The following is a 13,273-nucleotide window of genomic DNA, read 5'->3' as shown; positions in this document are numbered from 1 at the left end:
TCCTCTGGGGTCTCCTGGGACAGGACAGTGGAGGCCCCAGGGAGGAGGAGGGATGCTGTGGCAGAAGGTTCCTTAGTTACCATCCAGCATTTGGATTCTGTTTCCTGGGGAGGTGGGAGGGAGCCCTGACCTTGGGCTCTGGGAAGGGCCTGGCCCCCTCCCTTTCTAGGAACCTTGGCTTGGTAACACAGTGGGTGTCTGGAAAGGACAAGGAGTAGGGTGAGGGGGTGGGCTCCATCCTCCCTGCGGCCCCCCTCCCCTCTCCAGGACCCAGCTCTGGGCTGACGGGAACACTCACTCCGGGACACTTGGATAAGCTCAGTGACGCTGAACACGCCAGAGGTGACAAAGCTCTCCTGGAAGTCGGTCGTGTCTGGAACAGGAAGACAGTGGGGTCAGTGGGCTGAGCCGGGCCTATTTCCCTTCTCCACACTCCAGGGCTGCCTGGACTCCTGGGGCTGGCCCGAGCCTGGGTGTTCACCCTGTCTATCTCCTGCAGTGGGGGAATGACAGCTCCAGTCCGATGGAGAAGGCCCCATGGGGGGGCCCTTGTCCCGCGTGGGCCTTCACACAGCCTTCATCCGGGACCCCCACGCTGTGGAACACTGCCTTCAAGTGGACAGCAGGCCGGGCGCGGTGGCTCACGCCTGGAATCCCAGCACCGTGGGAGGCCGAGGCAGGAGGATCGCTTGAGCTCAGGAGTTCAAGACCAGCCTGGGGAACACAGTGAGACCCCATCTCTACAAAAAGTGTTAAAATTGGCCGGGCACGGTGGCTCAAGCCTGTAATCCCAGCACTTTGGGAGGCCGAGACGGGTGGATCATGAGGTCAGGAGATCAAGACCATCCTGGCTAACACGGTGAAACCCCATCTCTACTAAAAAATACAAAAAACTAGCCAGGCGAGATGACGGCACCTGTAGTCCCAGCTACTCCGGAGGCTGAGGCAGGAGAATGGCGTGAACCCAGGAGGCGGAGCTTGCAGTGAGCTGAGATCCGGCCACTGCACTCCAGCCTGGGTGACAGCGAGACTCCGTCTCAAAAAAAAAAAAAGGTGTTAAAATTAGCCAGGTGTTGTGGTGCGTGCCTATAGTCCCAGATGCTCAGGAGGCTGAGGCAGGAGGATCACTTGAGCCTGGGAGGTGGAGGCCACAATGAACCATTGTTGTGCCACTGCACTCCAGCCTGGGAAACAGAGCGACACCCCATCTTAAAAAACGAGTGGAGGTAGCTGGGCGAGGTGGCGGGCGCCTGTAGTCCCAGCTACTCGGGAGGCTGAGGCAGGAGAATGGCTTAAACCCGGGAGGCGGAGCTTGCAGTGAGCTGAGATCCGGTCACTGCACTCCAGCCTGGGCGACAGAGCGAGACTCCGTCTCAAAAAAAAAAAAAAAAAACAAAAACAAGTGGAGGCCGGGCATGGTGGCTCATGCCTATAATCCCAGCACTTTGGGAGGCTGAGGCAGGCGGATCATGAGGTCAGGAGATTGAGACCACAGTGAAACCCTGTCTCTATTAAAAATACAAAAAATTAGCTGGGCGTGGTGGCGGGCACCTATAGTCCCAGCTACTCAGGAGGCTGAGGCAGAACGGTGTAAACCCGGGAGGCGGAGCTTGCAGTGAGCTGAGATCCGGCCACTGCACTCCAAAATGAGTGGAGAGCGGAGACCTGGGCTCCCATCGGCTCCATCACCCGCCTCGGTGTATGATCTGGGGCAGGTCACTTTCCCTCTCTCAGCCTCCATGTTTTCCTAATCGCAGAAGTGGAAACCATCAATCCCACCGTTGGGGTTGTCCTGAGGTCTGCATCCAACTGCCTGGGAGGGGCGACTGGCTTGCTTTGCACACTGTCACCCTTCGAGATACTCTGGCTTCTTGTTGTTCTCCCCTCCAGACTGGGAGGTCTGTGTGGGCAGGGATTTCTGTCTGCCCCAACCCTGCAGTGTCCTTCATACCTAGACCAGAGCTTGGCACCCAGCAATGGGTCAGTTAAAATGGGGAGCTGAATGGGGGTCCACAAGCCGCAGTTAAACTCCCCACCCCGTGTCCCCAGCACCGCTCCTACCTAATGTCAAAGGAAGGGAGATCGTCCTCTCTTAACTGGAGTGGTTTGGACCCATTTCACAGATTTGGAAATCGAAGTTGTCCCCGAGAGGTCGGGAGCCTTGGCCAACCTCAGATAGCTTGGGGACAGCCCTGTCCTGCCTTCGGACGCCCTTGTAGGAGGGATTCATGGACTCAACAGGTGTTTACTAAGCATCCACAGTGTCTGGTTCTGAGCTGGGCCCCGACACAGCAGGAGATAATACAGGCAGAAGCAGTCGCCCCCGTGAGACTCAAAGTCCAGTGCGAGCGACAGACAGCAGCCAAGATTAATAGGTCAGCAAAAGTCCACGAGTGTTCCTAGCAGCACTCTTCACAGCTCAAACTGGAAAGCCACCCAAATACCCCTTCAAAAGATGAAGAGAGAAACTCAGCGTGGTCTATCCATACACTGGAATAGGACTCAGCTGTGAAAAGGATGCTGGGTGTGGTGGCTCATGCCTGTAATCCCAGCACTTTGGGAAGCTGAGGTGGGCGGATCTCGTGAGCTCACGGGTTTGAGATCAGCCTGGGCGACATGGCGAAACCTTGTGTCTACAAAAAATAGGAAAATTAGCTGGGTATGGTGGCGTGTGCCTGTAGTTCCAGCACTTTGGGAAGCTGAGGTGGGTGGATCACTTGAGCCCCGGAGTTTGAGAACAGCCTGGGCAACATGGCGAAACCCCATCCCTACAAAAAGTACAAAAATTAGCCGGGCATGGTGGTGCATACCTGTAGTCCCAGCTACTTGGGAGACCGAGGTGGGAGGATTGCTTGACCCTTGGAGATCGAGGCTGCAGTGAGCTATGATTTCACCACTGCACTCCAGCCTGGGTGACAGAGCAAGACTCTGTCTCAAAAAAAAAAAAAAGGAAAAAGAATGAGGACCTGGGCTGGGTGCAGTAGTGGTGGCTCACGCCTGTAATCCCAGCACTTTGGGAGGCGGAGGCGGGTGGATCACCTGGGCTCAGGAGTTCAAGACCAGCCTGGCCAACATGGTGAAACCCCATCTCTACTAAAAATACAAAAATTAGCCGGGCGTGGTGGCGGGCGCCTGTAGTCCCAGCTACAGGCCGAGATCACGCCGTTGCACTCCAACCTGGGCATGAGAATGAGACTTTGTCTCAAAAAAGGTAAATAAAAATAAAAGAACGAGGCTCTGACACAGGGTACAACATGGATGCACCTTGAGGACATCATTCAATGAGGGACGCCAGATACAAAAGGCCACACAGCGTGTGATGCTATGTCTTTTTTTTTTTTTTGAGATAGAGTCTCACTCTGTCGCCCAGGCTGGAGTGCAGTGGCGCAATCTCGGCTCAATGCAACCTCTGCCTCCCAGGTTCAAGCGATTCTCCTGCCTCAGCCTCCCAAATAGCTGGGATTACAGGTACCTACCACCACACCTGGCTAATTTTTGTATTTTTAGTAGAGTCAGGATTTCACCATCTTGGTCCAGCTGGTCTCAAACTCCTGACCTCATGATCCACCCGCCTTGGCCTCCCAAAGTGTTGGGATTACAGGTGTGAGCCATTTCTCTGAAATATCCAGGACAGGCCAAGCCACAGAGACAGGAAGGGGATACGTGGGCACCAGGGCTGGGAGAGGAGATGGGGAGTGGTGGCTGATGGGGACGGGGTTTCTTTTAGGGGGGATGAAATGTTCTGGAATTAGGCTGGGCTCAGCGGTTCACATCTTTAATTCCAGCACTTTGGAAGGCTGAGGTGAGAGAATCACTTGAGATCAAGAGTTCAAGACCAGCCTGGCCAACGTGGTGAAACTCTGTCTCTACTAAAAATACAAAAATTAGCTGGGTGTGGTGGCATGTGCCTATGATCCCAGCTACTCGGGAGGCTGAGGCATGAGAATTGCTTGAACCAGGAAGGTGGAGGTTGCAGTGTGCTGAGATTGCGCCACTGCACTCCAGCCTGGGGGGAAAAAGAAATGTTCTGGAATTAGATAGAGGTGAATGTACTTAGTGCACTTTGACTTGGACACTTAAAAATGGTTAAAATGATACATTGTACATTATGTACATTTTACTACAAATTAAAAGTTCATTAAGTCAAATGCGAGGTGCATCAGCCTGTGGTAAGGCAGGCGGCCGGTGGGGAACCAGCTAGGGTGGGGAGGGAGGCTACTTTACACCCAGGGCTCAGAGAAAGCCTGGCCGAGATGGTAGCATTTTACAAAGACCTCAAGATGAGACTGGATAAGAGGAAGGAACTTGTTAAAATCTGCAAAGCTCCGAGAACAGCGCCTGGCAACCGCCCCGTGACTGTTGGCTTCTCTGATGTGGATGATGTTTCATCGCCTTCCTGAGGGCCACGATGTTCCCGGCACTGGGAACAGCCCGTGCAAAGGCCCCCGGGTTGAAACGCACTTGGCAAGTTGCAGGCCAGCAGGGTTGGAACGGAAAGAGCCAGGGAGTCTGGTCCGTTTGTAGGTGGGACAGGCTCTTGGCCTTTGGGTGGCGGTGGGAGCAGTTCCTCTCCCGCCCCCCAGGGGGCAGCACGGGCTGCAGGGAGCTCATGGCTGTGTCCAATTCTGCAGACCCAAACCCCCGCCAGTCCCCCTGGTACAATCTTTCCTTTCTTTTTTAGAGACAGAGTTTTGCTCTGTTGCCCAGGCTGGAGTGCAGTGGTGCAATCATAGCTCACTGCAGCCTCAAACTCCTGGGCTCAAGCGATGCTTCTACCTCAGCCTCCCAAGTAGCTGGGACTACAGGCACGCACCACCATGCTGGGCTAAATTTTGCATTATTATTATTACGTTTTGTAGAGATAGGGTCTTGCTGTGTTACCCAGGCTGGTCTCAAACTCCTGGGCTCAAGTGATCCTCCTGCCTCAGCCTCCCAAGTAGCTGGGATTACAGGCATGTACCTCCATGCTTGGCTAATTTTTTTTTTTTTTTTTTTTTGGTAGAGATAGGGTCTTGCTATACTACCCAGGCTAGTCTTGAACTCCTGGGCTCAAGCGATCTTCCTGCTTCGACTTCCCAAAGTGCTGGGATTGCAGGCTTGAGCCATCACACCCGGCCCCCTGTTACAGTCATTTGCTGAGTGAAGACAGTGAACCCTGCCGCGTGCTGGGAGGTTCAGGGCCACACATTCTGAGGAGGACAGAGCGGTGGCCCCCAAGTGTCCAGAAGAAGTGGCCAGAGCTGTTTCCTGCTGACCCAGCTGGCCAGCTGGTGTCAGCACGCCCCCTCCGCCTCCCCCCACCGGGGTTTCCTGTTTGTGCAGCGCCTGCTATGCTCCATCTCTGGGGGACTCCCTGGCGAGCTGGGAGGACGTGATTTCCTCTACCAGACGCCCAAGCTCCCCAGGGGACCAGGTCAAGCGCCGTTGCCCCCCACCTCCCTCCAACATCTGGCTTGGAGAAAGGCGTCTGGGGATCACAGGAGGCCGAGGAGGACCCGGGTCACAGACAGAGGAGTCACCAGGGGCCAGTGAGGAGTGGCCTCAGGCCTGTGAACCTCCGGGAACCTTTCAGCCTCCCTGTGCACGCCTGTTCCGGTCCTTCCAAGAAGGACGCCTCACCCACTCGCTTTCTCTTCCTTCCTTCTTTTCCTTTCCTTTCCTTTTTTTTTTTTTTTTTTTTTTTGAGACAGAGTCTCACTCTGTCCCCCGGGCTGGAATGCAGTGGCGTGATCTAGGCTCTGCAACCTCCGCCTCCCGGGTTCAAGCGATGGTTTCGCCAAGCTTGAACCATTCTAGCTTTCGCCATGTTCAATGCTGGTCTTGAACTCCTGACCTCAGGTCATCCGCCCAACTCGGCCTCCCAAAGTGCTGGGATTACAGGTGTGAGCCACCGCACCCTGGTCCCTTCCTGCTTTTTCTTTTTTTTTTTTTGAGACGGAGTCTTTACTCTTATTGCCCAGACTGGAGTGCAATGGCGCAATCTCAGCTCACTGGGTTCAAGCAATTATCCTGCCTCAGCCTCCTGGGTAGCTGGCATCACAGGCATGTGCCTCCACGCCTGGTTAATTTTTGTATATTTAGTAGAGACGTGGTTTCTCCATGTTGATCAGGCTGGTCTCAAACTCCTGACCTCAGGTGATCCACCCGCCTCGGCCTCCCAGAGTGCTAGGATTACAGGCATGAGCCCCCACACCCTGCCCTTTTTTTTTTTTTTTTTTTGAAACAGAGTCTTGTTGTGTCACCCAGGCTGCACAATCTTGGCTCACCACAACCTCTGCCTCCTGGGTTCAAGCGATTCTCCTGCCTCAGCCTCCCGAGTAGCTGGGATTATAGGTGTGCACCGCCATGCCCGGCTAATTTTTGTATTTTTAGTAGAGACATGGTTTCGCCATGTTGGTCAGGCTGGTCTTGAACTCCTGACCTCAGGTGATCTGCCTGCCTCGGCCTCCCAAAGTGCTGGGATTACAGGTGTGAGCCACCGCACCCAGCCCCTTCCTTCTTTTTCATCTCTCCTCTTTCCTGTCCTCACACATCCTCTCTTATCTCTTTTTCTCTCTGCTTCATCCCTCTCCTTCCTTTCTTTCTACAAATATTTATTGAGCACCCACTCTGCACCAGGCCCCATTCTAAGCCCTGAGGGCACAACAGAGATCTAGACAGACAAAGCCTCTCTGCCCTCGAGGAGGTGACGTTCCACCGGGGAGATGAGCAAACACCCATACAGTCACTAAGCAACTCAGCAAATCCATAGGCAATCACTAACTTCCTCTGAAGGAGAGAAAACAGAGGGCTGAGATTGAGGGTGGCCAGAAGCTGCGTGAGGTGAAGGAGCTCAGGGTAGACCTCTCTGAGAAGGGGGCATTTGAGCTGAGACCAGGGGAGATCTGGAGAGAGCAAGTGAGCAGTTAGTTAGCTGTTTAGACAGAGGGAACGGAATGTGCAACGGCCGTGAGGCAGAACTGGGCCTGGTGCACTGGAGGAACAGCGAGGAGGTCTGTGTGGCTGGGAGTGGGCAAGGGGGAGAAAGGGAGGAGGGGAGGACAGGGCGGGGTGGGGACAGGCTGTGTAGGGCCCTGTGGGCCACAGGGAGGACCTGGGCTTTTACCTCAAGAGAGGTGGGAGCCGTGGAGGGCTGTGGAGGGCTGTGGGCAGAAGAGGGATGGGCCCTGACTTGGGGGCTCACAGGCGTCCTCTGGCCATAGTGAGAAAGACAACCGGTGGGGGACAAGGGCAGGAGCTGGGGGCGAGGATGGAAGTGACTGCTCTGGTCTAGGTGAGCTAAAAGTACCCACTTCCTATCCCTACAACATAGAATTACACTGTCCTACCCATCTATGAAGACATCCCATGAGGGCTGGTGTGGCGGCTCACACCTGTGATCCCAGCGCTTTGGGAAGCCAAGGCAGGAGGATCACTTGAGCTCAGAAGTTTGAGACCAGTCTGAGCAACATAGTGAGACTTTGTCTCTACAAAAACAAAAAAATGTTAAAAAATCAGGTGCGGTGGCTCACGCCTGTAATCCCAGCACTTTGGGAGGCCCAGGCAGGTGGATCACGAGGTCAGGAGTTTGAGACCAGCCGGGCCAACATGGTGAAATCCCATCTCTACTAAAAATACAAAAATTAGCCAGCCGTGGTGATGGGGCACCTGTAGTCCCAGCTACTCGGGAGGCTGAGGCAGAAGAATGGCGTGAACCCAGGAGGCAGAGTTTGCAGTGAGCTGAGATCGCACCACTGCACTCCAGCCTGGGCAACAGAGCGAGACTCCATCTCAAAAAAAAAAAAAAAAAAAAAAAATAGCCAGGCACAGTGGCGCACACCTGTAGTCCCAGCTACTTGAGCTGAGATGGGAGGATTGCTTGAGCTCAGCTGGTCCAGGCTGCAGTGAGCTAGGATGGTGTCACCGCACTCCAGCCTAGGCAGCAGAGTGAGACTGTTTCTAAGACAAACAGGCTGGGCGCGGTGGCTCACGCCTGTAATCCCAGCACTTTGGGAGGCTGAGGTAGGTGGATCACCTGAGATCAGGAGTTCAAGACCAACCTGGCGAACATGGAGAAACCCCGTCTCTACTAAAAATACAAAAATTAGCTGGGCGTGGTGGCGCGTACCTGTAATCCCAGCTACTTGGGAGACCGAGGCAGGTGAATCACTTGAACCCGGGAGGCGGAGGTTGCAGTGAGCTGAGATCGCGCCACTGCACTCCAGCCTGGGTGACAGAGCGAGACTCCCTCTCAAATAAATGAATGAAAACGAAACAAAACAAACAAAAACCCCCAAACATCCCATGGGACTATAGAACCCTCCGGGGTCTCCCATGGGCTGAGCACCTCAGAGCCCAGAAGCTGGGAGCTCAAGAGTCGTGGGTTCCAACCCAGCTCCCTGGTCGCCTCTGGGCAGGCCCCTTAACCTCTCTGAGCCTCAGTCTGCTCCTCTGTAAAATGAGTGGTGCCAAGCAAATGATTCCTAAATAAAAGACAAGGACAGGGCTGTGCCGTCCACCCTTCACCGCCACGATGCCCCCAGACTCACCCAGCGTGATGGGCTTGCTGTCCTCCTGGTCAGAGCCCATCCCCGCCCGGGGACTGCCGCTCTGCTCTGCATCTGCAAAGAGAGGGAAGAAACATTGGTGACGTCACAGAGACCCCACCCCAGGAGCAGATGAGGTGTTGATGCCGGTGCTCCAGTCCTGGGCTGGGCCAGTGCTGTGGAGAGAGTGGCCCTGAAACACGCCCAGGCCCTGGGGTCTCTGCTTGGGCCCTTCCCTTGGCTGCTGCCCTAGAGGGTCACGGACATCTGGCCAGGCACCCTGCAGACACCAGCCGGGCCCCTGTGAGCGCCAGGGTACCTGTATGCTGGGGTGAGCCCTCTGCTTCTGCAGGGGTGGCTCAGTCATGGGTAAGAACTTAGACATCTGGAGTCTTAACAGACCGACGTTCAAATCCCCGCTCTGCTGCTTTCTTGCTGTGTGACCCTGAGCAAGTCACTTGCCCTCTCTGAGCCTCATCTGTAAAACGAAGTTCAGGCCAGGCGTGGTGGCTCACGCCTGTATTCCCAGCACTTTGGGAGGCCAAGGGAGCCGGATCACCCGAGGTCGGGGTCAGGAGTTTGAGACCAAACTATCCAACATGGTGAAACCCCATCTCTACTAAAAGTGCAAAAACTAGCCAGGTGTGGTGGCACAGACCTGTAATCCCAGCTACTCGGGAGGCTGAGGCAGAAGAATCACTTTAACCTCAGAGGCGGAGGTTGCAGTGAGCCAAGATTGCACCACTGCACTCCAGGCTCGGCGACTGGAGTTGGAGGCCAGCCTGGGTCACATAGCAAGACCCCATCTCAGAAAATAAAATTAAACAAACAAACAAACAAAAAACAAAATGGCCAGGCACAGTGGCTCACACCTGTAATCCCAGCACTTTGGGAGGCCAAGGCAGGAAAATCACTTGAGGTCAGGAGTTCGAGACCAGCCTGGACAACATGGCGAAACCCTGTCTCTACTAAAAATACAAAAATTAGCCGGGCGTGGTAGCACGGTCCTGTAATCCCAGCTACTGCGGAGGCTGAGTCAGGAGAATCACTTGAACCCGGGAAGCAGAGGTTGCAGCAAGTGGAGATCATGCCGCTGCACTCCAGTCTGGGTGACAAGAGCAAGGTTCCATCTCAAAATAAATAAATAAATAAAATAAAATGAGGTTCAGTCATTCAGCTCCGCCTCAGCCCTATGCGGGAGGTCTATCACTGTGCCCGTTTTACAGACGGGGAAACTGAGGACCAGAGAGGTGAGTCCTGGAGACATCAGGTCCCTTAGCCTCAGCCTCTTGCCCCTGTAGTCCCAGGGACCCGACTGTTAGTCCTGGGTTGCCATTCAGAGACCCCGGAGAGAAGAGGCTGAGGGGTGGTCTCTGTGATGGCGACGCCCCCACCGCCCGCCCGGGTTGGGTGTCCCTCTGCCCCGGCGCCTGCCCCTCCATCTTATCTAAAAATAATCAGGTTCCTTGGCAGACGCGCAGGCAGACAGACGCTGAGCTCAGCGTTATCAGCTCTGGCAGCCTGGATGCAGGACGAGTCACATCCGCCCCCTCTGGAGCCCTGACCCCTCCACGGAGGGCTGAAGCTGGGGGGCAGGTGGACAAGCCCAGCCAGGCAGACCCCCTTCCCCGGCCCCACTCATGCATCGCCCAGGTCAAAGACAAAGGTGGCAGGAACCAACATCGAAGGCCGCAGGAAGTGACATGCTCCTCCGGCCCACCAGCCAGACCCCAAGGCCAGGATGCAATTGCTGTGTGACCTCAGGCAAGTTGCCTAACTGGCCTGAGCCTGTTTCTCATCTTCCACATGGCACAAACATTGCCCAGGCCTTATCAGAGCTGGGAGGTAGTGAGGAGAGCATCCTCCTGAGGCACGTGAGGGCATTTGGAGACTTCAATCACGAGAGAATCCGCCCTGTTATTACTTTCTTCTATTTCTTTTATTTTTTGATAATTTTTTTGAGACAGGGTCTCACTCTGTCTGCCAGGCTGGAGTGCAGTGGTGCGATCGCAGCTCGCTGTAACCTCTGCCTCCCTGGTTCAAGTGATTTTCCTGCCTCAGCCTCCAGAGTAGCTGGGATTACAGGCATTTGCCATCACGCCCGGCTAATGTTTGTATTTTTAGTAGACACGGGGTTTCACCATGTTGGTCAGGCTGGTCTTGAACTCCTGACCTCAAGTGATCCACCTGCCTTGGCCTCCCAAAGTGCTGGGATTACAAGCGTGAGCCACCGTGCCTGGCTGTATCCATTTCATAGACAAGGAAAGCTACGGGTCAGAACCATGAGCAGTGTTCTCCCTCCCAGGCCCCGCGATGGGCTTTTTCACCAGGGTTATTTTATCCAGCTTTGTGCTGGGATCAGACACCTGAGCCCAATACTGTCTCTGAGAGCCCCCCGGGTCTCTGTGTTCCTGAGCAGGTCACTTTCCTTTCAAGGCCTGAGTTTCCTCATCCACAAAATGAGATGATGATTAAGCCAGGGGTAGTGGCACAGTAGCTCACGCCTGTAATCTCTGCACTTTGGGAGGCCGAAGCAGGAGGATCACTTGAGGCCAGGAGTTCGAGACCAGCCAGGGCAACACAGTGAGACCCTGTTTTTACAAAACACACACACACACACACAAAATAGGCCAGGCACGGTGGCTCACTCCTGTAATCCCAGCACTTTGGGAGGCCGAGGCGGGCAGTTCACTTGAGGTCAGGAGTTCAAGAACAGCCTGACCGACATGGTGAAACCCTGTCTCTACTAAAAATACAAAATTAGCTGGGCATAGTGGCGCATGCCTGTAATCCCAGTTACTTGGGAGGCTGAGGCAGGAGAATTGCTTGAACCTGGGAGGTGGAGGTTGCGGTGAGCTGAGATCGTGCCATTACTGCACTCCAGTCTGGGCGACAAGAGCAAAACTCCATTTCATAAAAAAAGAAAAAGAAAAAAATTAGCTGGACATGGTGGCAGATGCCTGTAGTCCCAGCTACTCAGGAGGATCACTTGAGCCTGGGAGGTCGACGGTGCAGTGAGCTGTGATCATGCCACTGCACTCCAGCCTGAGTGACAGAGCAAGACCTTGTTTTAAAAAAATAAATCGGCTGGGGGCGGTGGCTCACGCCTGTAATCCCAGCACTTTGGGAGGCTGAAGCGGGCGGATCACGAGGTCAGGAGATCGAGATCATCGTGGCTAAAACGGTAAAACCCCGTCTCTACTAAAAATACAAAAAACTAGCCGGGCGAAGTGGCGGGCGCCTGTAGTCCCAGCTACTCAGGAGGCTGAGGCAGGAGAACGGCGTGAACCCGGGAGGCGGAGCTTGCAGTGAGCCGAGATCATGCCACTGCACTCCAGCCTGGGCGACAGAGCGAGACTCTGTCTCAAAAATAAATAGATAAATAAATAAATGAAAGAAAATACATGGAGACCACTCTCAGGGTTGCCGTGGGAATGGTCAAAGCAATGATATTTCCTGGCGCACGGAGCCTCCGGAGTTAGCCTGGCACTGTGCTAACGGCTTTGCACACACTGTGTGTCCAGCACCCACTGATTGCCACGACCAAAGGTGCCATAAACAGCACAGGAGCAAGGCCCGGTGCCTCAGTTTCCTCATCAGGAAACAGAGGAGCAGATGAGAGAAGCCCTTCCTCCAGCGAGGCTGCCCTAGCCGTGGCCAACTGGGCCAGACAGCAGCCGAGGGGAGTGTGCCCAGCTCGGCCCCGAGCCCTGCAGCCGATCCCAGGCTGGGGCAGCCAGCGGCCCCTCGGAGCTGGCCAGTTCCGTTTGGACTGCCTCAAGGCTGGGCACCGGTGGCCATGATGTTGGGAAGGGCCCAGCCTGGGCAGCCGGCCGTCTGGGCTCCAGGCTGTGGGCACAGGACCCTCTTCTGGAACCAGAGCCCACATGGACTCAGCAGGCTGCAGTGTCCAGCTGGCGTCCGGATGTTTCCCTGGGAAGCGAGAATGTTTCTTGGGCACCTACTAAGTGCCAGGCCCCCACGGTGGCTCCCAGCATGAGCTTCCAATTTGGGCAGCCAGGGAGTGGGGTCTCAGATGCATCCATGCCTCACTCTACTCATCTGTGAAATGGACACAGCTATAGCACCCTCTCTTGGAAGCTATTTATGAGGGACAAGATGGTAATGAATGAAACATTGGCCAGGCGCAGTGGCTCACGCCTGTATTCCCAGCACTATGGGAGGCCCACGTAGGTGGATCAAGAGGTCAGGCGTTCGAGACCATCCTGACCAACGTGGTGAAACCTCACCTCTACTAAAAATAAAAAAATTAGTTGGGGCCGGGCGCAGTGGCTCACACCTGTAATTCCAGCACTTTGGGAGGCTGAGTCGGGTGGATCATGAGGTCAGGAGGTCGAGACCATCCTGGCTAACACAATGAAACCCCGTCTCTACTAAAAATACAAAAAAATTAGCTGGGCGTGGTGGCGGACGCCTGTAGTCCCAGTTGCTGGGGAGGCTGAGGCAGGAGAATGGTGTGAACCCGGGAGGCAGAGCTTGCAGTGAGCCGAGACTGCGCCACTGCACTCCAGTCTGGGTGACAGAGTGAGACTCTGTCTTCAAAAAAAAAAAAAATTAGTTGGGTGTGGTGGTGCATGCCTGTAATCCCAGCTACTCAGGAGGCTTAGGCAGGAGAATCACTTGAACTCAGGAGGCGGAGGTTGCAGTGAGCCGAGATCGGACCAACTGCACTCTAGTTTGGGTGACAGAGTGAGACGCCATCTCAAAACAAAAAAAGGAAAAAAAAA

The 13,273-nt window shown here is 54.8% G+C and overlaps 1 protein-coding gene across 1 annotated transcript in view; it reads right to left on the bottom strand.

The window, feature by feature from the left end:
- Window positions 1-13,273, bottom strand: part of NFIC (nuclear factor I C) — a 103,687-nt gene that overhangs the window by 29,135 nt on the left and 61,279 nt on the right. Inside the window, 2 exon segments of the mRNA XM_017847971.1 lie at window positions 27-373; window positions 8,529-8,600. Coding sequence (XP_017703460.1) covers window positions 27-373; window positions 8,529-8,600 — 419 coding nt within the window.

The sequence above is a fragment of the Rhinopithecus bieti genome, unplaced genomic scaffold (assembly GCF_001698545.2).
Source record: "Rhinopithecus bieti isolate Rb0 unplaced genomic scaffold, ASM169854v2 scaffold_30687, whole genome shotgun sequence".
Lineage (NCBI taxonomy): Eukaryota > Metazoa > Chordata > Mammalia > Primates > Cercopithecidae > Rhinopithecus > Rhinopithecus bieti.
This window is presented reverse-complemented; position numbering and strand designations above follow the sequence as displayed.